General features: G+C 41.5%; 1 protein-coding gene across 2 annotated transcripts; it reads left to right on the forward strand.

The window, feature by feature from the left end:
* The first annotated feature begins 13 nt into the window (after nucleotides 1–13).
* Nucleotides 14–20,642, forward strand: ANXA7 (annexin A7). Of its 2 annotated transcripts, XM_012759925.3 has the most exons (14): nucleotides 14–95; nucleotides 3,782–3,836; nucleotides 6,608–6,812; nucleotides 7,518–7,628; nucleotides 8,511–8,563; nucleotides 9,650–9,715; nucleotides 10,611–10,713; nucleotides 11,886–11,980; nucleotides 12,904–13,017; nucleotides 13,242–13,412; nucleotides 15,849–16,019; nucleotides 16,097–16,172; nucleotides 17,886–17,998; nucleotides 20,214–20,642. In XM_012759925.3, the coding sequence occupies exons 2-14, from the start codon at nucleotides 3,783–3,785 to the stop codon at nucleotides 20,334–20,336; spliced, it is 1,455 nt and encodes a 484-aa protein (XP_012615379.3). In that variant the 5' UTR covers nucleotides 14–95; nucleotide 3,782; the 3' UTR covers nucleotides 20,337–20,642. The 2 variants fall into 2 exon arrangements, with proteins under 2 accessions (XP_012615379.3, XP_012615382.3); XM_012759928.3 differs by lacking the exon at nucleotides 9,650–9,715.
* Nucleotides 20,643–24,569: the final 3,927 nt, after the last annotated feature.

The following is a 24,569-nucleotide window of genomic DNA, read 5'->3' on the forward strand; positions in this document are numbered from 1 at the left end:
TGCGCGGTGGCCCCGGCGCCCCGCCCTCCCCGGGCCCGCCCCGGCTCCATCTTGCGAGCGAGCTGGTTGGGCTGTGACGCTGCTCCCGGGGTCAGGTGAGGAACGGCGCCCCCTCCCTTTCGCACCCCCCTAGTCCGCCCCGGTCACCTCGCCCCCAGGCCGCTCTGCGGGCTGCTGTCTCAGGATGGCGGGGCCCTCCCTGCCAGTGCCCCGCGCCCGGGCGCAGCGGAGGTGCTCTGTGGGCCTCCTGGGTGGTGGAGACTCGGTGTGGGCGTCTCGGGACCCGGGAGCCGGGCTGGGCGCATTGGGTGGGACGGGTGGGGCGGCCGGGCAGCGGACGGGAAGACGACGAAGTCCTGTCGGTCGGACCTCTGGGCCACTGGGTGGTGCGGAGATCCGAGTGACGCCGTGCCTTCAAGCAGGTGGACCCCAGGTGGACGTGCTGAGGCTAGAGGGTAGCCCTGCTGAAGCGACTTCAGAGGGAGGCTGAGTAGGGAAACCAGCGAGCAGAACCAAAAGCTAAGCCTGGCCGGTGACTAGACTTTCCAGTGACGCAGAGAATTTAGGGAAACTTGGGAAATTTGTATTGTGCTTAGTGAACGCTAGGGCAGAACGCACAAACCTTAGGTTACTCAGATTTACAATTCTTGGAAACAGTTTTGGGGGCGCATTCCAGTTTAGATTCTTGTTCCCTGACCAGCAAACCTGTGGTGATACTAGTCCATCTCCAAGGAAACCAAGAAACAGAGGGAGATGGCTGATGTCCATCATAAAGTGACAGAAATGAAGACTGTATCTTCCGGCTGCCTTTTTTTATTAAGAGAAAAAGGACTTTATTGCAAGCTGAAAGGAAGTGAAAATAGACTGCAAGGTGCAGAGTGGGCCATTGTCTGCATGGTCTCTGGTCTTCTGACTGCCTTTAAACTCCCTAATTTCTGCCAGCTGATAAGGAGCTAATCTGCTAAAGTAATCTGTCCTAATTAGGCAAGGAGTGTAATGAGTTACCCATCAGGCAAGGAAGGGGTTTCAAGGACCAGATAAGGCACCTTAGGTAAGGAGCTAGTTTTGGCCACTGTAAACTTAAGCCATCTTTCAGTCCTCACTGGTGGGTGGGTGGCAGTCTCTACCTGTCCCTGCAGAATCCTAGCCATGCCTCATTCTTTATCCAAATTGCTGTCTGATTTAAATGGCCCTTCTAGACCTAGAGGCTAGTTTTGGAAAATCTTAGCTGCTGATGTCCATCTTCAGCCCTCCTTCCTGTTTCCTGCCCTTCCCCCCCCCCCCCCCCCCCCCCCCCGCAAATTTGCAACAGCTGCCTCATGTTCCTGGGCTTCATGCCATCTATGAGACACCTATAGTGAGACCCAACCCTTTGACTAGCTGACTCACTGGGTGGAGATGGTTTGGAGAACCAAGAATGATTTTCGAAGTGGTTGTGACAGAAAATGTTGAAAAGAAAAGCTCTGGTTCACCAGTCTGGTCTTACTCCCTTGAGTAAAGTTGAGTAATTTGTTGAGTCATCCTGGGGTTTGTTTAGCTTTTTTTTTTTTTTTTTTTTTTTCTTTTAGCACTTAATTGCCACTTGTATGTTTAGCTTTTTACAAAAACTTTTTTAAAAGTCTACTTTTTGAATAGATGATGTGTGCACCATTCTGAAAGGACTAAAGGTACATTGAAAAGTAAGTCTCATTGTGCCCCAGCTCTCCTCCTAGGAGGCAGCCACTGTTTGCTACCTCAAGTATCTTTTCAGGGATATTCTATACATATACGTCAGATCCCACAAGTTGAAGGCTCAGTCCCACAAGACTGAACACCCTCCCTGGCCAATCAGTTCCGAGTCTGATCAAAACTTCTGACGACTGGGTTCCGGTTGGGGTTCCACAACCCCTCTTTGTGTTCAACTAATTTTCTAGAGCAGCTCACAGAATTCAGGCAAACGTGTTTACCAGTATATTACGAAGAATATTACAAAGAATACAGATGATGCATGTGGAGAGCTTTGGAGGAAGGGATGCAGAGCTTCCATGCCCTCTCTGAGAGCGCAACCCTTGAGCAACCTTCACGTGTTCAGCTCTCTGGAAGCTCTCTGCACCCTGTCCTTTGGGGTTTTGTGGAGGCATCATTACATACCGTGTGACGATTAATTAAAGCACTGGTGATCAACTTAACCTTCAGCCCCTCTCCCCTCTCTGTAGGTGGGGGGGGGGTTCTGAAACTCTCAACCCTCTAATCCATGGTGGACTTTCTGGTGATCAACCCTGTCCTGAAGCTACCTAGCCATCAGTCAACTCATTAGGATACAAAAAGGTGTCACTTAGGACATTAAGGATTTTAGGAATTGTATGCCAGGTTTTGTAGAGGGGTGTGGGGGTCTCTATGTGTTGCCCAGGTGGATCTGAAACTCCTGGCCTAAACAATCCTTCTGTCTTGGCCTCTCAAAGTGCTGGCGTTACAGGTGTGAGCCACTGCACCTGGCTATCTGCTTTTAAATGTTTGAAATTTTTTACCATGAGGTCAATAAACAATTGCAAAATAAAATAGTAAAAACATTTAAAAGATTACTGGAAATTTCAATAGTCACACGTTGATATTCAGAAACTGGCTGGGCATGGTGGCTCACACCTGTAATCCTAGCACCCTCGGAGGCTGAGGCAGAAGGTCTGCTTGAGGTCAATAGTTCCAGACCAGCCTGAGCAAGAGTGAGACCCCCTTTCTACTAAAAATAGAAAGAACTTAGCTGGGTGTGGCGGTGCATGCCTGTAGTCCCATCTACTCAGAAGGCTGGGGCAGGAGGATCACTTGAACCCAGAAGTTTGAGGTTGCTGTGAGCTAGGCTGATGCCATGGCACTCTAGCCTGGGCAACAGAGTGAGACTCTGTGTAAAAGAAAAAAAAAAAAAGTTACTAAGAAGGGTGATAATGACATGCCTATATAGGTTATTTTTTAAGTACAGTACATCATGACATCGAAACATGGTTATATTTTTACAGCAGCCTTGTTAATCATTTTTACAAAGTCTTTGTTTCTAGAGATATATACTGGGGTGTATATAGGTTAAAAGGATATAATGTCTGCAATTTGCCTCAGAATAATCCAGTGGAGTGGTGGGGAGTCAGTGAGAGTATTAAAGAAACAAGATTGTCCATGAATTGGTAGTTGTAGCAGCTGGGTGATGGATCCATGGGTTTATCTTTACTTTTGAATAAGCTTGAAGGTTGCCATAATCAAAAGTTAAATAAAATGCCAGGGCTTAATCTGGGTATGTGTGACTCTAGAATGTTAACTTTTAACCGTTATACCATTGTTTCTCATAATATGGTTTCACCATACAAGGGGATTTCTGTGGCACCTAGAAAGCATTTTTTATTTTGATAGTTATGTATTCATTTTAATATTACCATCTATTTGTGGCAAGAACCCTATGGTAAGTTTTCCATTTATGCAAGTGGTATGAAACAAATTTAAGTAAAATATTAATCCGCTTAAGAAAAATATTAAATAATAGTACCAGTAAATTGAGGTATGACAAAAATTGTGTGTTATGACAAGGAATTTGGAACTTTTGCTATACCAACTCCATTAGCTCTAATGGAGCTCAAATGGTGAAATGAAAAAGTATTTTATAAGGTTCTACCACCAGTATCCTTGTTTTAGTACCTGACAGACTCTTTGGAAAGAAGGAATATTTTGCATAAAACCTTGTGTTGTGTGTCTATCTGTATATCTTCAAAATCCTTAACCCCTTATAGGAAATTACAGAGGACATGTTTTATTGTTACAGAATGTCGTACCCAGGCTATCCTCCTACAGGCTACCCACCTTTCCCTGGATATCCTGTAAGTATTGCCGCTTATATTATTAAAATAACTCATGTCCTCGAAACAGGTGGTGTATAGGAGTAGCCCATTACTGATCTTACAGATATGCTAGATCAGAGGTACTGTGTAGAATAAGTGAGTGAAGGCAGGGGTTATGGGGGAACTCAGAAGCACTCGCCTCATCCACACCCAGCTGTAGCTTGATTCGGCCGTGCAGGGAGGCCATCCCAGTGTTGCTAGATACTCTAATTCTTCAGGTAAAGCCAGGAACCTGGATTTTATGCAAAATTGCCCCAATTTTGTTTTCTTTTGGTGGAGGTGCTGGGGATTGAACCAGGAGCCTCATGCACCAAATTTTTTAAAATGTGGAAGTTTTTAAAAACATTAAGTGCTATATGAGCCAATAAGACATTTATGTAAGCTAAGTGCATGCCATGAATCAGTAGTTTTTAGCCTTCGTGTTGGAAGGTTATTAAAATAATTAAGAAGGGCTTGACTCAGTAACAAACTACAGTGGATCAGAGGGCCCTGGATTTTGTGGTTCTGAGATTTTTAGTATTTGGAGTACATTTTATAAATGTGCTACAGACTTCCACCTTGTTGATAGCTGTACTACTGTGAGGACTCAACTGAGAGCTGAGGCATAGTAAGAATTAAGCATTTCAGTTTCATACTCTTAAGTATGGAGTGCTGTTATCTAACGCTGGGAGAATAGAAAGAGGCCTATACAGGTTAATGATAATATGTGTATACTCATGCAAAGTGAATAGATAGCTGTTGTGAATTTATCATAGGAGAGATGAGTGCTATGAATATGTTCCCAAGTCCCTGTGTACTAAACTGGACTCTGGCAACCATTTCAGTCAGTGTAGTTTCTGAAACAGACAACCCCCAAACCTCAGTGGCTCATCACAATAAAAACATGTTTCTTGCTTGCTTCAGTCTCCTGGAAGTTAGTGGTGCGGTAGGAGTTGGGTGGGAGGGGGCTTTGTTTCATGTAGTAGTTCAGGTTCCCAGACTCCTCCTTTGTTTGATTTTATAATACCACCCTTTGGTGCCTTAGAGTCTTCCACTGCATCCTCTACTTATAGCTGACAGATGAAGGAAGAGACTGAGCATAGAGGATTTTTTTATTTTTATTTTTTTTTTGAGACAGAGTCTCACTTTGTTGCCCAGGCTAGAGTGAGTGCCATGGAGTCAGCCTAGTTCACAGGAACCTCAAACTCCTGGGCTGAAGTGATCCTCCTGCCTCAGCCTCCCGAGTAGCTGGGACTAAAGGCATTGCCACCATGCCTAGCTAATGATATATATTAGTTGGCCAATTAATTTCTTTCTATTTCTAGTAGAGATGGGGTCTTGCTCTTGGTCAGGCTGGTTTTGAACTCCTGACCTCGAGCAGTCCGCCTGCCTTGGCTTCCCAGAGTGCTAGGATTACAGGAGTGAGCCACCCCGCCCGGCCGAGCATAGAGGATTTTTTTTTTTTTTTTTTTTTTTGAGACAGGGTCTCACTTTGTTGCCCAGGCTAGAGTGAGTGCCGTGGCATCAGCCTAGCTCACAGCAACCTCAAACTCCTGGGCTCAAGCGATCCTCCTGCCTCAGCCTCCGAAGTAGCTGGGACTACAGGCATGCACCACCATGCCCGGCTAATTTTTTTTGTATATATATTTTTAGTTGGTCAATTAATTTCTTTCTATTTTTAGTAGAGACGGGGTCTCGCTCAGGCTGGTTTCGAACTCCCAACCTCGAGCAATCCGCCCGCCTCGGCCTCCCAGAGTGCTAGGATTACAGGCGTGAGCCACCGTGCCCGGCCTAGCATAGAGGATTTGGTCAGAGGTTTTTAGGGGCTAGGCTGGAAGTGGTGTACATCACTTCTGTGTATGTTTATTCACTGGTATTCAATCATGGTCCTACCCAACTATTAGGGGGTCAGGGAAATGTAGCGTCTCTAGCTTTATGGCCTGGGAAGAAAGAGTTTAGTCAGCAGCCACTCTTAGACATTTTGTGGTCTGAACCGTGAAGTCCAAAATATCACACTCTGTTTGTGACTCAGGTCATTTTTTTTTTTTAAAACATTATGCAGCAAATCCAGGTATGTTGTAAGAAAGCTATGAATTCCTCTTTTTTTTGAGACAGTATCTCGCTCTGTTGCCCGGGCTAGAATACTGTGGTGTCAGCCTAGTTCACAGCAACTCCTGGGCTCACATGATCCTTCTGCCTCAGCCTCCCGAGTAGCTGGGCCTACAGGCTCACACCACCACATGTGGCTAATTTTTTTCTATTTTCAGTAGAGACAGGGTCTTGCTCTTGCTCAAGCTGGCTTTGAACTCCTCACCTCAAGCAGTCCTCCCACCTCAGTCTCCCAGAGTGCTAGAATTACAGGCGTGAGCTACCACACAGGCCGCTGAATTCCTCTTTAGGGTAGAGAGAGGAGGATCTTTCTCATGTTTCCAGATGCCTGGAAAATGAAGGAACTGATGAGGTTTGTTAGTTGTTCCTGCCGCCTTGAGGTTTGTAAAGAACCTGGTTCCAACTGCCAAATAGAGAAAAAAAGAAAAAACAAAAAACATCTTTGCGTGACCCAAGTAGAATTAAATTTAGCTGTATTCTGGCAAACAAGTGTCCTGAGAAAGTAGTATACCTATGAACCAGAATAAGATGCCAAGATTTCTCATAGGACTTTTAAAAAGTTAAAGAACAAGCTATTCCTTAATAGTAATCTCTGTTCTTTATTTTTAGATGGGTCATATTTCTTTATGATCACATTCATTTAAAATTATTCTCATTTTCAGCCTGCAGGTCAGGAATCATCTTTTCCCCCTCCAGGTCAGTATCCTTATCCTAGTGGCTTTCCTCCAGTGGGAGGAGGTGCTTACCCACAAGCGCCCAGTAGTGGCTACCCAGGAGCTGGAGGCTTCCCTGCACCTGGAGGTTATCCATCCCCTGGAGGCTGTCCTGGTGCCCCACAGCCAGGGGGAGCTGCATCCTATCCCGGAGGTGAGTTCTGGCTGTGGAACTAGTAATGATTAGGGACTGTTGTAACACTTTCCTTCTGTCCTCGAATCCTGTTCATTCTTGCTTGTTTTGTCTGAGGTCAGAGTCGCTCTTAACTACCCTTAGACAGTAAGGGACCTAGCTGGCACAATAGAGCGATAAAGTTCTCAGGGGGCATGAAAGCTGGGAGCAGTTTGCAAAATTCCGTTGTGAAGGGAAATGCAATAAATTTAATGGTAATAAAGGACCAATATATAATCCTTTTGTTATTTGTAACCTTTTTTTGTTTGTTTGTTTGTTTTTTTTTTCTTTTTAACATACCAAACATCTGTTTCATGTTTGTTTGTTTTTTAAATGGAGAAGTGGTTGCTTCATATGATTATTTGTAATCTTATGACCTGATTAAGACACTCGAATTAACATGACTCTGGCCTTTAGGACAGCTTTATCCAAAGGTTAAAAAAACAGACTTCATGCTTTTGTATTGTAAATTAATAGGAAGATGAATAAAGTAAAATTTAAAAATTTTTATCTTTTACTGGGGAAGGGATTGGTGAGAAGTTGAAGTTCTGAGTTTAGACAAAAAGGGGCTGCTGGTACAGCTTTAATCTCATATTTTTTCCATTGTTAACAGTAGAAATTTTTCTAAAGTTATCTCTGTAATTATGGAACTGTCACTGTAGTTGATCAAACTGTTCTTTTCTCTAGTTCCTCCCGGCCAAGGATTTGGAGTCCCACCAGGGGGAGCAGGCTTTTCTGGCTACCCACAGCCGCCTTTGCAGTCTTATGGTGGTGGGCCAGCACAGGTCCCGCTACCTGGTAGGTACCAGCTGACCACAAAAAACGACATCATGATATTTTGAGTTTTCAGTTGCCATCGAGAGAACTTAGTTCATGTTTGGGATGGTCTTCAGTAAATGCGTATGTGTTTCTACAAGTAATTTTCAATATATGTTTTCATGAAATATATTAATTTGATGGAAAAGCTTAATCAGGAAAATGAAGTAAGGACCTCTGTTACTATTAAAAAATCTGTCCCAACGCCAAAAAGAAAAACCTTCAGGAACTTTCACTTCTCTGCTGAATCCTGTACCACAGATGAAACGACTGCCAGAATTATATCCTGATAACCCTTCCAGATGGAATCAGAATTTAATCTGGTTCAAGTGTGTGTGGGGGGAATAAGTATTGTTAGGATCTTATGCAGAACATGGAATATTAAAACTGTTCTTGGCCGGGTGTGATGGTTCATGCCTGTAATCCTTGCACTGTGGGAGGCCGAGGCGAGAGGATTGTTTTAGGTCAGGAGTTCAAGGCCAGCCTGAGCAATATCGAGACCCTGTCTCTACAAAAAGTGGAAAAATTAGCTGGGTGTGGTGGTATGCTCCTGTAGGCCCAGCTACTCAGGAGGCTGAGGCAGGAGGATCACTTGAGCCCGAGAGTGGGAGGTTGCAGTGAGGTATGATGATGCCACTGTACTCCAACCTGGGTGACAGTGAGACCTTGTCTAAAAAAAAAAAAAAAAAAAAAGAGTTCTTAGGACCAATGCTTGTTTTAGAGTCAGTAAATTGTAATATTTAAAAAATGATCCTATTTAATATACAGTGTGAATGTTCTTATGTTTCCATATTTATAATGCTGTTTTCAAAAATTCGATTATGTAATGCCTATTTGTTATACATTTTTTTTTTAAACACATAGGTGGCTTTCCTGGAGGACAGTATCCTGGAGGACAAGCTCCTTTCCCTGGTCAGGTATGTTCACTCCTACTTTTTTGGTTTTTGTTTTTGAGACAGGGTTTCACTCTGTCACCCAGGCTGGAATACAGAGGTGCAATCACAATTCACTGTAAGCTTGAACTCCTGAGCTGAAGTGATCCTCTTACCTAAGCCTTCCCAGTAGCAGTACAGGCACATGCTATCACGCCTGGCTAATTTTTAAATTTCTTTGTAGATAGGGGGTCTCTTTATGTTGCCCAGGCTGATCCCAAACTCCTGGCCTCCAGCAATCCTCCTGCCTCAGCATCCCAAAGTTTTGGGATTACAGGCATGAACCACCATGCTTAGCATAATCCTACCATTTCAGTTCAGTCTATGTAAATGGATAATGCCCAAGAAGGGCACCACTCCTTTGCTGACATGAGAGGTTTCCATGAAGCAGAGGAAACAGTCTGTGACAATAACATAACACTTTAATCTTTGCTTCTGATAGAACTTGTGCTCTCTTTAGTCTATCTGCTTTAACCACTTCGGTACGGCGCTCACCGCCGCGAAACCTTGCCCACAGCTGGCACTCATAGTCCGCACGGTAGTTGGTGCTGTGCATTCACGGCGAATCCGTTTTGCTCTTGTGTGATGAAGAAAGCTTTAAAGCACTGAAAGCTTGTTTTACTTTACAGGCAGCTTTACTTGTAATATAAATCAGAATCGGTAACATAAACATATATGCTTTCATTACATTATTTTTAGATGTTCACAATTTTATTTTGATAAATGAAAAATGAGAAAACTCATCTCACGGCTGTCGGCTAAAGTCGCTGTGCGTGTTCATCTGTGGCTGTTGACTATAGTCGACGCTCGTACCAAAGTGGTTAAATACGGTCCTGATGATTTTGATAAGACAAGCATAAGTCCTTCTCACAGGTGATGATGCTCATAGTTTATCCTAGAGATTCACATTGGCTCTTGGCATTGGTTTTGATTGTATTAGCTCTTCCTTGCCCTTACTAGCAGTTATAACTATGAACTTGGGCAATTTGTTGATTGGATTTCTTGCAGTGGTTTATGAAGGGTGATTTTTGTTTTCCACTTTTACCTTTATACTTTCCACTCTTCTTTCAGATCAATACAGAGTCCTTTCCTTCCTATCCTGTTTTCTCTCCTGTTTCTTTGGATTATAGCAGTGAAGTGAGTAAGGTTTTCTAATGTTCACGAATCACTAAGTACCCTATATGTGCTTTCAGTCGTTTCTGATTTCTCATATATTTATCTCTCACTATTCCTTTAGGACTCAGATGTATCTGTTTTATCTTTATGTCCCTGTAGTAATTGGTAGGTCTTTAAACATGGTAACCAGTAAGTCTTGATTTCTTAGTAGCCCTACTGGGAAACATTTCTTATTTCATATATCAAATCTTTACCCTATCTCTGTATAGCTCCTTAACTTAATACTGTTTTATTCTTAAATTGCCTTGTTAACTTTTTAAATCTTGAAAATTTTAAATCTTGAAAGTTTTAAATCTTTAAAACTTGAATAGGAATTCAAGTTACTAGGAACATAAGCAGTATAGCTCTATGGTTACATTTGTCTTGATTTTTTTACTGACTTCGATACTGTATATTTATAAAGATCTAGCATTTTCAAGCTTGTTTTAGCCTGGGGTAGGAGAAGGATTACAGTATTGGAAGAGAAACACCTTAGTGATTTTTTTTGTTTGTTTGTTTTTGCTCACTTTCCTGATTTTTGAGGAATTTGAGCTTTAGAGAGATTGAGAAACTTGTCTAGGACTACATAGCTACTGAAAGACAAGATTTGTAACTTTAATTTCAAAGGTTTCACCATCTTTTCTCCTGCAAGTTTGGTGTCTGGCTATCTGTTAGCAGGAGAAAAATCTGTCTGCAGGAGTATAGGTCTTTCCTATTTGTTCTAGAATGAGCCCTGGCAATATAATGCTTATATTCTTGCCCTAAAACCCAAACACTGGCCTTCTTTCCTAAGAGCAATGTCTGGGGAAGTCTTTAAGTTTCTTTATTAGAAACTTATTGGAAGTCCTGACTTGGATTTTATGCCTTTTGTTCTCAGCCTGCTGCGATGAGTCAGGGCACTCAAGGAACAATCAGAGCAGCTGCCAACTTCGATGCTATGCGAGATGCAGAAATTCTCCGTAAAGCAATGAAGGGTTTTGGTAAGGAAAGCAGATTTTTGTCTTTTATGTTAATAATAAGTTTAAGTGATTAATTCTAAAGTAAAAATGAACTGTTAACAAATATACAAGGGGGGCTTCTCTGTTGCTTGCTCACAGAGAGCCAGTTACTGAGACAACAAGGATTGTTGAGGAAGAAAGGATTTATTACAGTGGACGTGTCCACTGGGAGGGGGAGGTATGAACTGTCTCAAATCTGTGTTCCCAGTCAACATGGTCAGGTTTTTCTGGAGGTAAAATGAATAATGCATGAGGGGAGTGAGCATCGTTACATGTTTAGGGCGGAGTAGAGGGCACTCAAGTACAGTGATAAATCATGCTACTACATATATCCTGTGATCCAAAAATGGTGGCTAAGTCCCTCCCAGGGTGGGGATTTTAGTAGTATAATGAGCTGGGTGTTAAATTGGTCATTCTTTCAGCCTGATGTGTAGGCAGGATGCAGGGAATAGGCTGCTCAGGGGGTCTTAGTGTACAGTCTGTGGTGGCATCGCTTAGCTTGTCTTCTCCGGACAAACCAGTGGTGTAGGGCTTGACAAGGCCGGGAAAGAAACACAAAAGGGAATTCATCAGTGCAGCAGAAAGTTACAAAGTCCTGATCAGCAAATCTTACTGGTCTGGGAACTTGAAGCCTAAAAACTACAAAAAAACTAAACAAAATGTTTTCTTGTTTATGGAGCTGGTTATAAAACCTTATATCATAAACCAAGTTTATGTGTCAGGCATGGTGCACACACCTCATTTTAATCTAGGGCCTAGCACCTTGTAAGACTTCTAAGAGATACCCTCAAGGAGCACCCAGCACAGATTTTGTTGCTACTTAAACCTGTCTGGAGCTGGCTGTGGAGGCCCATGCCTGTAATCCTAGCACTCTGGGAAGTCGAAGTGGGAGGATCACTTGAGCTCAGGAGTGTGAGACCAGCCTAAGCAAAAGTGAGACTCTGTCTGTACTAAAAATAGAAAAAATTAGCTGGGTGTGGTGGCACATTCCTGTAGTCCCAGCTACTCAGGAGGCTGAGGCAGGAGAATCGCTTCAGCCCAGGAGTTGGAGGTTGCAGTGAGCCGTGATCACATCACTGCATGCTAGTCAGGGTACTAGAGCAGGACTCTGTCTCAAAAAAACAAAAAAACCAAACCATGTATGGTTCTTCCAGGGACAGACGAGCAAGCAATTGTGGATGTTGTGGCCAACCGTTCCAATGATCAGAGGCAAAAAATTAAAGCAGCTTTTAAGACCATGTATGGCAAGGTATGTTTTTTTTGTTGAGTGGACATCAACAGTGGCCCCAGTGAACTCTGCATTCATGTCATATTGGAATGCTATCTTTTTATTAGTACCTGTGATATAGAGAGATAACTAGACTTTAGAGACCTCAGAAGTGGCATATTCGCTTCTCTCAAAAGTGTTTTTTTGGCCGGGCGTGGTGGCTCATGTCTGTAATCCTAGCACTCTGGGAGGCCAAGGCTGGAGGATCACTTGAGGTCAGGAGTTTGAGACCAGCCTGAGCAAGAGCAAGACCCCATGTCTACTAAAAAGACAAAAAATTAGCCTGGTGTGGTGGTGCGTGCCTGTAGTCCCAGCTACTTGGGAGGCTTGAATGATTCTTTGTTTCATGTATCTCTTGTCTTTGTATCTGCTACAGTGGTAGAACTGCAGGAAGGATTTGTTATTAGTCAGGCGTGGTGGCATGTGCCTATACTCCCAGCTATTTGGGAGGCTAAGGGGGAAGGATCGCTTGCACCCAGGAGTTCCATACCAGCCTGTGCAACATAGTAAGACCTCATCTCAAAAACGAGAAAATAATTATTATTGTTTATTGATAGAATGAATAAAAGTCATCTGCTTGAGTGTAACAAACTTTAAATATGTATATTTCTTACATAATCAGATTTGAAATTCATGGTTTTGTAAAGCAATTCTATTTCAGTTTTCCATATATTTTTTTAAAGACAGTGTCTTTTCTCTGTTGCCGAGGGTGGAGTGCACTGGTGTGATCACAGCTCACTGTAACCTTGATTTCCTGAACTCAAGCGATCCTACTGCCTGGGCCTCCCAAAGTGCTGTGATTACAGGCATGAGCCATTGTACCCAGCCCCATATTTTCTAGAAAAAGATGTCAGTTACAAATTTTGGAGAGCACATGTACTAAGCTTGTGTTTGTAATTAAATAGGATTTAATCAAAGATCTCAAATCAGAGTTAAGTGGAAATATGGAAGAACTAATCCTTGCCCTGTTCATGCCTTCTACATATTATGATGCCTGGAGTTTACGGAACGCAATGCAGGTACTACATGTCATTTATTGTATTTTACTCTATTTTGTATGTAAAACCCCACAAATGATCACAGTTCTGAATTTACAGCGATAAAGCAATACATTATTTCACATCACCCGAATATATAGTTTTTCGATTCTAGAGAACAAAGAAGTACTGGTGAAACAGTAAGATTTAATTACTTCTAGAAATTTTGATTATCTTTTGTATAATTCTCCCTTCTTTTCACATAGGGAGCAGGAACTCAGGAACGTGTATTGATTGAGATTTTGTGCACAAGAACAAATCAGGAAATCCGAGAAATCGTCAGGTGTTATCAATCAGAATTTGGACGAGACCTTGAAAAGGACATTAGGTCAGATACATCAGGGCATTTTGAACGTCTACTTGTATCCATGTGCCAGGTGAGTGTAGCATGAATGTATGTGTGTTGGTGAAGGGAACTTTATTGCCAGTGAGCATTCTTTATTCCTTTTGATATTTAGCAACCTTGAAATATTGCCATTTTTAAGAGGGGCAACACTGAATCCAGTGTACAGATGTCTTTGTAGTTACTACTAGGATTTATTTCTGTAAATCTGGCTTTTGTAAGGAATCAGAAATTAACATCTTTAAGGTTGTATGGAGTCAGAAACCAGCTTGAGGCTCTGTGGCTAGAATGAAACCATTCATTCATTCATTCATTTACTTTGACTCATAGTCTCACTCTGTCAGCCAGGCTAGAGTGCAGTGGCATGGTCATGGTTCACTGCAGCCTTGAACTTCTGGGCTCAAGTGATCTTTCCACCTCAGCCTCCGTAGTAGCTAGCTCTACAGGCATGCACCACTACGCCTCCCTAATTTGTTTTTATTTTTTGTGGAGAGGAGGTCTTGCTATGTTGCCTAGGTTGGTCTTGAACTCCTGGCCACAAGAGTCCTCCCACCCCGGCCTCCCAAAGTTCTAGGATTACAGGCGTGAGCCATTGCACCTGGCCTGAAAGTGTACATACAAGCTTAGCACTGTCCTGCCTATCACACTGGCCAGTAACTGAAGACATGCAGGACTGCTATGGAAGTGCTAGAGGAGATGAGGACTGTGTGAGAAGAACCAGAAATGCAGAAAAATGTTTCAGTGTTCACAGTAATACTGTGATTAGCACCTTCCTTATTCTAATTCCCCAGATGTGCTAGAGAATTGACAGAAAATACTCTAATTTAGGATATTTGGAATGGTATTAGGAACACACTTGGAAATGAGATGATGCAAAAGACTATTCCATATCAGAAGTTATTGGTTATCCTGCTAGTGCACAAGGTTGGACTATCTTGAGAGATCTAAAAGCAGAGGAGGGGCTCCTAAGATCCAGGGGAAGTAGTTGCAGCTCGGGTAGAGTACAAAAGTGAGTGGGTGTAGAAATGAAAAGAAAGCAAATGGGCTGAAGGAAACTGAATTTACCTACATCAGAGTAACAGAGCAGGGAAGCAGGTTAGGATGTCAAAGGCACAAGAAGAAAAACAGGAACAGACATTTAATGCTAAAGAATGATTATTAAGACTTTATATGAGGTGCGTAGTTTTTCTTTATGCAAGGTTCAAGGTCATACCTTTTCGAGGGTATGAGCAGAAGAGTATCTAGGAAAATGAAATTATACATAGTATGTATAAATCGAAAGACAAAAATTGGGGGAGTGTTTCCTGAGCAACTTTACCTGTGCTGTATTCAGTTGCCCATTTAGAATGCCTGTACATATTCCTTGTGCCAGGTGCTTTTCAGAAGACAGTTCACCTTCAAGGAGCATCTTTCCAATCTTTCTGTTTTGCTCATTTAATGGTCACTGAGACTCTAGAGGGCAGCCTTTCCTTGGTTTGGGTTTCTTTTTTTTTTTTTTTTTTTTTTTTTTTTTTTTTTGAGACAGAGTCTCACTTTGTTGCCCTGGCTAGAGTTAGTGCCTGGTGTCAGTCTAGCTGACAGTAACCTCAAACTCCTGGGCTCAAGCAATCCTTCTGCCTCCGCCTCCTGAGTAGCTGGGACTACAGACATGCGCCACCATGCCCGGCTAATTTTTCTATATATATTAGTTGGCCAATTAATTTCTTTGTATTTATAGTAGAGACGGGGTCTCGCTCTTGCTCAGGCTGGTTTGGAACTCCTCACCTCCAGTGATCCTACCGCCTCAGCCTCCCAGAGTGCTAAGATTACGGGCGTGAGCCACTGCACCCGGCCCTGGTTTTCTATTTTTGAGAGAAACCAATTGCCTCTTCCCTTCCACCTTGCCTCCTATCCCAGGAGAAGAATTTGGTATACAACCTGGCATAGTCTTGCAGAACTCGAGTATTTTATAGCTTCTAAAAAGCTCATGTGTCATTTTTATATATGTAGTTGTAATATATACGGATTAAGCTTACACTTAGATGAAGGAAAGGAAGTTTATGAAGCCTCCATATTATATCCTTCCTCCCTAGACTTAAACTCCTACAGGGCAGGGACCTTGTCTGTCTTGTGTCCCTGCCACCTAACATAGTGCCTGACACAAAGAAAGTGCTCAATACCTTTCAGTTGTATGAATGAATACAAAGTAGAACTCAGTACAATGCATGTTGATTTTAAATCCAAGCTAAGGAGAGTTATACTTTCTCCATTTCAGTGGTAGTGTATATCTCCTAGTGGAAATATTTTTGTTTAACCCTTTTCTGGTTTCATTTAGCCCTCAAATCTCTGAAAGCCGTCATGTTAACATAACATCATTAAACCATGATCATTTATTTAAATCGTCCCTTTAAATCCTGAAGTGACTAGGTTGGAACAAAAATTTAATAGAACTTTGATTTCCTTCTGCTAATTCCTGCCTTATCCTTTGCAGGGAAATCGTGATGAGAACCAGAGTGTAAACCACCAAATGGCTCAGGAAGATGCTCAGCGTCTCTATCAAGCTGGTGAGGGAAGACTCGGGACAGACGAATCTTGCTTTAACATGATCCTTGCCACGAGAAGCTTTCCTCAGCTGAAAGCTACCATGGAGGCTTACTCTAGGGTAAGAGCTTTTCTTTGAAGGATTTGGCTTCTATTCTAAGATGTGAAAATATTTAACCCTGTAATTTTTCTTTGCAGATGGCTAATCGAGATTTGTTAAGCAGTGTGGGCCGTGAGTTTTCCGGATATGTTGAAAGTGGTTTGAAGACCATCTGTAAGATACTTTTGTGCTTTGTTTTTAAATGAATGAGAGCTTTGAATAGTCTGTTCCCATTAAGTGATGATAATTAATACAGCCTCCTGGAATCTACTTAGGCAGTAGTAGCTGGGCTAATCCTGTATTTTTTAATGCAATTTCCTATGAATGGTTGGTGTGATCACATAAGGTTTTTTGGGGATTATTTGGTCTTTATAGGATTTTCTTGGGAACTATTCGACAGTATCTCATAGATTGCAGCACTAGTGCCACATAAAACATTTTGAGCCCCCAAAACATATCTTTTAAGTACTCAGCCCTATGAGACGCTTTTTCCTTTTGAAATTAAACAATTTCTGGTAGTCTAACACTAGATGTCTAACAAAACGGAAATTTCATTCCCATTGATAATATAGGACTAAAGAGAATATTAGTAATACATTGGTATTAGCAATGGAATGTCTTATAAATGTTACTACAGTAACTGTAGTGAAAGTAAAAACATACAGTTATTACATCTCTGTCATCTGCAGGGGGAGCCTGCTAAGTGAATTTTCCAAAGAGAAACCTGTCAGATTTCTGAGCATCGCTCTGAAGTCTTTGCTCAAATCTGTGTTGTCTCTTTTAAATTGGTTGTATCTGATATCCTTCTCTGAGCCAGATGATAGTCTTATCGTTTAGAATTCAGATTTTTGTCATTATTCCTTTTGGTGTGAGGTATTACTAGGGCATAGATGCTACAGATTTTCATACTGTAAAGGGAAAACATGTACAGAATCTAAGTCCCTGCAACTATGGAGAGAAAATAGGATTTATTGGCCAAAGGGGATCTTCTAGAATTGAAGGCAATCTGTCTGATGCAGTTAGGAAGTTGGATGCTGAGAAAAATCAAGGGGGGGAGACCATCCCCAACTCGCCCCAGGTTTTAAGATAATTGCATAGCTAATAATTAATGGTGGTAGCCTGGACACAGTGGCTCTTGCCTGTAACCCCAGGTCTCTGGGAGGCCAAGGCAGAAGAATCCCTTGAGGCTAGCAGCTCGGCACCAGCCTGCGCAACATAGCAAGACCTCATCCTTACAAAATATTTAAAAAATTAGCTGGGCAAGGTGGTGTGTGTCTGTAGTCCCAGCTACTCAGGAGGCTGAGGCTGAGGCAGGAGGTCTGAGCCTAGCAGTATGAGGTTGGAGTGAGCTATATGATAGCATAACTGCACTCCAGCCTGACACAGTGAGACTCTGTCTCTTTAATTTAAAAACAAAAAAAAGAAAAAAAAAAAAAAAAACAGGCCTGGCATGGTAGCTCAGGCCTGTAATCCTAGCACTCTGGGAGGCTGAGGGGAGGCGGGAGGATTGTTTGAGCTCAGGAGTTGAGACCAGCGTGAGCAACCAGGAGACCCGTCTCTACTAATAAAATAGAAATTAGCTGGACAACTAAAAATATATATAAAAAAATTAGCTGGGCATGATGGCACATGCCTGTAGTCCCAGCTACTCAGGAGGTTGAGGGAGGAGGATCGCTTGAGCCCAGGAGTTTGAGGTTGCTGTGAGCTAGGCTGATGTGACGGTACTCTAGCCAGGGCAACAGAGTGAGACTCTATCTCAAAAAAAAAAAAAAAAAAAAGAAAAGAAAAGAAAGATTCACAGGCAGGCTGGAAGTGGTAAATGAAGTTGGAGGGATAGACCTGCTTGTCAAGTCATGATTCCATTTCTGAAGCATCTCTACCTTGCAGTGCAGTGTGCCCTGAACCGCCCTGCCTTCTTTGCTGAGAGGCTCTACTGTTCTATGAAAGGTGCTGGCACAGATGACTCCACCCTGGTCAGGATTGTGGTATCTCGAAGTGAGGTGAGTCAGGGCTTTTTCTGTTGGGTCTCTCTTGATGTTGAATGCTGATTTCTTAAAAGTTTCTCAATTGGTTGTTAGTTCCTCAGGAATGATGTTAAGAGCTCTTTGTCACTTGTGAGAGCGGTTGATACTAATATAAAGTACAGTATTCACTTTCTTTCTTTCTTTTTTTTTTTTTTTTGAGACAGAGTCTCACTTTGTTGCCCAGGCTAGAGTGAGTGCCATGGAGTCAGCCTAGCTCACAGCAACCTCAGACTCCTGGGCTCAAGCGATCCTGCTGCCTCAGCCTCCCGAGTAGCTGGGACTACAGGCATGCGCCACCATGCCCGGCTAATTTTTTCTGTATGTATTAGTTGGCCAATTAATTTTCTTTCTATTTATAGTAGAGATGGAGTCTCGCTCTTGCTCATGCTGGTTTCGAACTCCTGACCTCGAGCAATCCACCCGCCTCGGCCTCCCAGAGTGCTAGGATTACAGGCGTGAGCCACCGTGCCCGGCCTGTATTCACTTTCTTTGGCTGTGGGAGAGGCTTGTATTAGTGAAACAAGCCGATGTGCCTTGATGAAGATAAAAACCAAGAGGTTTTCCTACTTGAGAAGGTCTGTGGAGATCGCTAGTTTATGGGAAGTTGGAAGACATTTATCTTTCGATTTGTACTTTGTGTATGTAAAAAATTACATGAAAGAGTTATGTAAATTAGTCCTGTTGGATATCAAAGTTCTCAAAATTTAGCATCCCTTATTAATAGTAAAACGATTTTTAGCTGGGTGTGGTGGCTCACGCCTGTAATCCTAGCACTCTGGGAGGCCGAGGCAGGCGGATCGCTCAAGGTCAGGAGTTCGAAACCAGCCTGAGCAAGACCCCGTCTCTACCAAAAATAGAAATAAATTAATTGACCAACATAAAATATATATACAAAAAAATTAGCCGGGCATGGTGGCGCATGCCTGTAGTCCCAGCTACTCAGGAGGCTGAGGCAATAGGATCGCTGAGCCCTGGAGATTGAGGTTGCTGTGAGCCAGGCTGACGCCACGGCACTCACTCTAGCCTGGGCAACAAGCGAGACTCTGTCTCAAAAAAAAAACCAAAAAACAAAAAACGATTTTTTAAAAAATTCATTATTGTTACCTAAATATAGCGTTAGATTTTTTTACCTTAAATTTATATAGTTATCGGACTTTTTTAAATTTAAAGAACATACACTATTAGATTTTACTAAAGAAGGTAGATCATTTTTTTTTTAAGAAAATCAACATATGTTTTGAAAAACTTTTATTTGTTCTTAGGCTTAAATTTTTTAAGTAGGATCTTTTTTAAGTTGTGATATAATATGTGTAACATAAAATTTACTGTTTTAACCATTTTTAAGTTGCATTCAGCACATTCGTATTGTTGTGCGACTGTTGCCATCATCCATCTCCAGAACTCTTCATCTTGTAAAACAGACTCTACCCATTAAATAATAACTTCCTTCCCTATGTTTGACTTCTCTAGATCCCTCATATGAGTGGAGTCATTCAGTATTTGTCCTTTTGTGACTGGCGTCTTTAACTTAGGCTAATGTCCTTAAGGTTTATCCATGTGGTAGCATGTGTCCAAATTTCCTTCCTTTTTAAGGCTGAATGATAGTCCTTATGTATATACTGCCTTTTGTTTATTCATTCATGTGCCTAGACACACTTGGGTTGCTTCCACTTGTTGGCTGTTGCGAATACCGCAATGAGTATGGGTGTACAAATACCTGTTCCAATCCCTGCTTTCACTTCTTTTGGGCATACCCAGAAGTGAAATTGCTGGATCATATTGTAATTCTATGGGGCTTTTCTGTTTTTCAGTTTGTTTATTTTTAGGAACCACCATACCATTTTCCACAGCAGCTGCACGCTTTTCCACAACGCACAAGTGTTCCCATTTCTTGACATCCTCACCAACACTTAATATTCTCTATTTTGATAATAGCCATCTTCCCAAATGTTTGTGAAATGACTAATTTTGGGATTAATAGATGAAACTAGTACCACTCTTATCCAATATTTTATAGAGCAGTGAATCAGACCTTTATTGGGTATGAGTGTAAGCTATAAAATATCAGTGACTTGTTAATTTTCCCCCCTCAGCTTTCATCATTATTAAGATCTTGTCATTATTTAAATACCTACCAGTTTTCTTTTGACAGATTTTTTTTCTAACATCAGAAATATCATTTCTTATGCAGATTGATCTTGTGCAGATAAAACAGATGTTTACTCAGATGTATCAGAAGACCCTGGGCACAATGATTGCAAGTGACACGAGTGGAGATTATCGAAGGCTGCTTCTGGCCATTGTGGGCCAGTAGAAGGATTTTTTTTTTTGTACATAAATGAAGCTATTCATAGTTTATCCTTCAAAGCAGTGACTGACCTGCATGCAGCAATATCAACCATCACCTAACCAAAAGAGGTTTTTACTAAGGACTGTGTCAGGGTAATGTGCTTGGTCAGCACATGTTATTGCCTTAATTCTAATTTTTTTCTTGATATACAATCAATGTGAAGCCATATCACTATGATGTAGTAATATCACAATGTTTGTTAAGCTTCATTCTCACTAATCTTATTCTAATCAGGATGTCAAATCGAATAAAAATCAAAACAATCTATAATTCTGTGTAATAATGTATAATTTTTTTTTCCTGCTTAATTCTAAAGTTTAATGGTTAAGATTAGGTAACAGCCCAGAAATCAATCCTAGCAAGTCTCAGGGAAAACAATTAAAATAACCAAATAGGCTGTCAAAGAAAAATATGTGCAGTAAGCGACAGCATAAGAATTTCACTTTTCAGAAGAAAATGATTAGCTGTTTGCAAAGTTACAATTGACTAAATCCATATCACCATAATTTTGGTACTTAAAATATGTACCAGTGGCATGAAATTTTACTTGCCATAAAGAAGCTTAGGACATAGTCACATGGTTAGAGGCATTTGAAAATGAAATAAAGGTCAATGACAAATAGCCATGCATAAAGCAATTAGTTAAAATAGTAACAGATCTGAAAATGTAAGGAGACACACGATTGCTGCTCAAAGAAAAGTCTGCTTTAAACTGAAGACATAAGCATGAGGCTTAGTGACACAAATCACATTGAGTTTGGATTTTTTTTTTACAGTTTTTAAGACATCACAGATCTGCTGGATAAAGCAGGAAGTCAAACCTAAGGAAATCACAAGCAAAAGGCATTCACTTTATTTTAGCAAAAAGAAAATCTCCAATACCTGTGAAAGAAATTGTTCATACAGTAGTTGAGTTCATTAAAACACTGCAAGTCTACATAAATTGGATACTTGCCCCTTCTGATTTCTCCATCATCTCCTGCAGGGCCCAGACAGAGAGGGACTGTTCCAGCATGAAGGTGCAGATGGAGAGGTCTGAGGGGACATTCTGCACAGAAACAGAGAAAGCCATTAGCGTCACCATCATGCAGCATCCAGACACAGTTTACCTTAATATGCTCTGGGTTCCTTCATAGGAAAAGTGAGAGTACTTGTCAACTCTATGAGCTTCTAGATCATCAACATACACTGTCATTACTGCTCACATTTAATGCATTTTTAAAATCACAGATAACAGCTGCCACTTAGCGAGTGCTTACTCCGATGCACATTGCACTTAACTCCTGTGGTCACCTATAGTAAGGATTATTACTAAGACTGGACAAGAAACAGAGAAGTTGTGTCATGATGGTCCACTAGGCACGGGTAGCATGTGCCGCCTCCATGAAAAAACCAGAATAGTAATCAGATTCTCACATTTCAGACAGGTCATCTAGGAGAGACCACCAGGTTCACCCGACAAGTGACAGGAAGCACCAAAAGCGGGTAAGGATAGGGTTCAGGGCATCTTGCCCGGTCAGGGGCTCACAGCTGGGAGAAGCTGCTGGAAACTAAGAGAAGACGCCCCCAGGGGATCTCCAAGCTCGTCCAGTCTCCAAGAGGAGCTTTCAGGATCTTGGTTACAAGAGAACCTCCCGAACCACGCCAAGTTGCAGCCTCACATAGGGAGCTACTTGGAGAGTTTCAGAGACGTTGTTCCAGAAAGGGAACCCACGCAGACCCCACAGGCGTCCAAGCCTGGAGCAGCTTGAGCCAGGCGCCATATTCTGAGAGCCAAACGCCAGGCGGCCCGGCAAGCCTGCGCGCAGCCCCGAGGAGGGATGGAGAAGCCCCGACACTGCCACACGCCCCTGAGAGGGTCCCCACCGCCGTGCTGGGGGCTGCTGTTGAGCCCGAGATGTGAGAAGACAGCACTTTCCGTAGTGTCTCACCATGCTGCCGGCTGAGGTGAGGCCCCACCCCTTCGGGCCACAGGTCAAGGCGCCATTTTGAGACTTTGACGCTGGGCGGTGCCGTCGTGTATAATTTTTTACAAAGTTGCTGAGAATTCTGCCTTCCACAATCTTACCAGGTCTATTGGCTAGTTAGAGTTGGTAGTATGTCAAAACTGTATTCCTTTTTTTAAAAGTTCATGTCTTTCGACCTAGAGGAGTAATTTGCATCTTATTTTACATAAGTTGGCGTTCTATATTCATAAACACTTTCCATGTAGAAAGTAGGTTAGTATTACCTATAGCACTTTTTAAAAAGGGTCGAGTGTTTATATGCTTAAAATACAGACTACTTTTTTCCAGTTGTTTTCTTAATTGAAGTATGATTGATACATTTTGAATATATGAAAGGGATACAAGATGGTATTTTGATATAAGTATTCCTTGTGGAATGATTCACACAATTAAGCTCAAGCTATTTATCTGTCACCTGACATCATTTGTCACCTTGTGGTGAAAACACTTAAAATCTACATTTGAAAATTGTGTTACAATACCTTATTATTATTTAAAGTTACTGTTCTTTACATTAGAGCTCTAGAACTTAAATACATATTATAAATGAAAGATTTTTTTCCTCTAAGTAACTTCTTTTACTAATAACTGAAAGTTTCTACCCTTTGACCAGCATCTCCTCATTTTCCACACCCCCACCTCTTATAACTATCACTCTGTCCAGATTTGACTATTTTAGGTTGCATATACAAGCAATATGTAGTAATTCTTTGTGTCTGGCTTCTTTCACTTAGCACAATGTTCTCTAACATCTTCATAGTTCTTCAACATTGTCACAAATGGCAGGATTGTCTTCTTAAGATTTTCTTGTTAAAGGCCAAATGATAATCCATTGTGTGTATATATACTCCATAGTCTTTATCCATTCATCTACCAGTGGACAGTTGGGTTGTTTCCATATCTTAGCTATTGTGAGTAATGATGCAGTGAACATGGGAGCGCACATATTTCTTGAGATACTGATTTCTTTTCCTTCAGGTATGTACCCAGAAGTGGTATTGCTGGATCATTTAATGTAGTTCTGTTTTTAACTTTTTTTTTTTTTTTTTTTTTTTTTTGAGACAGAGTCTCGCTTTCTTGCCTAGGCTAGAGTGAGTGCCATGGCATCAGCCTAGCTCACAGCAACCTCAAACTCCTGGGCTCAAGTGATCCTCCTGCCTCAGCCTCCCGAGTAGCTGGGACTACAGGCACAAGCCACCATGCCCGGCTGATTTTTTTTTATATTATATATATTAGTTGGCCAATTAATTTCTTTCTATTTTTATGGTAGAGACGGGGTCTCGCTCAGGCTGGTTTTGAACTCCTGACCTTGAGCAATCCGCCCGCCTCGGCCTCCCAGAGTGCTAGGATTACAGGCGTGAGCCACCGCACCCGGCCTGTTTTTAACTTTTGAGGAAGCTCCATACTGTTTTCCATAATGGCTGTACCAATTTACATTCCTATCAACATCAAACAGGTTCCCTTTTCTTCACATCTTTGCAAAACTTACATTTTTTATAATAGCCAATATAACAGGAGTGATTATCCCATTTGTACTTTAAAATAATATTTATGCTGCTGCTGTTAGGCGGAGTGTTCTGGATGTGTCTACTAGATCTAGTTGGTTTATTATATAAGGCCTCTTTTTCCTTCTGATTCTTCTGTCCGTTGCTGAGAATTGGGGTATTGGCGTCTCCAAATGTTATTTGTTTCTTTTTTAAATATTAGACACTCAATGTATTGTCTTTCTTTTTTTAAATAGTAGATACCCAACTACTATTATAAAGCTGTTTCTCCTTTCAATTTTGTCAGATTTTGCTTCATATATTTCAGTGGTATATGCTAGGTGTGTAGATGTTTACAATTATCTTACTGTTGTATTGAAGCTTTTATTAATATATAATGTCTTTTGTCCCCTGTAACCTTTTTTTGATTTAAAGTCTATTTTGTCTGATATTACTAGATTTTACTAAAGAGAAAACAACCAAAATATGTTTTGAAAAAACTTGTGTATTTGTTCTTAGTCTTAAATTTTCTAAGCAGAATCTTTTTCTAAGTTGTGATAAAACATACATAACATAGTTACCATAGACTTCCCTGCTGTCTTTTGGTTAACTATTTGCATGGAGTATCTTTTTCCATCCTTTTACTTTTAATCTGTTTGTGTCTTTGGATCAAAAGAGAATCTTTTGTAGACAGCATATAGTTGGAT

Source organism: Microcebus murinus, chromosome 14 (assembly GCF_040939455.1).
Source record: "Microcebus murinus isolate Inina chromosome 14, M.murinus_Inina_mat1.0, whole genome shotgun sequence".
In the NCBI taxonomy this organism is placed as follows: domain Eukaryota; kingdom Metazoa; phylum Chordata; class Mammalia; order Primates; family Cheirogaleidae; genus Microcebus; species Microcebus murinus.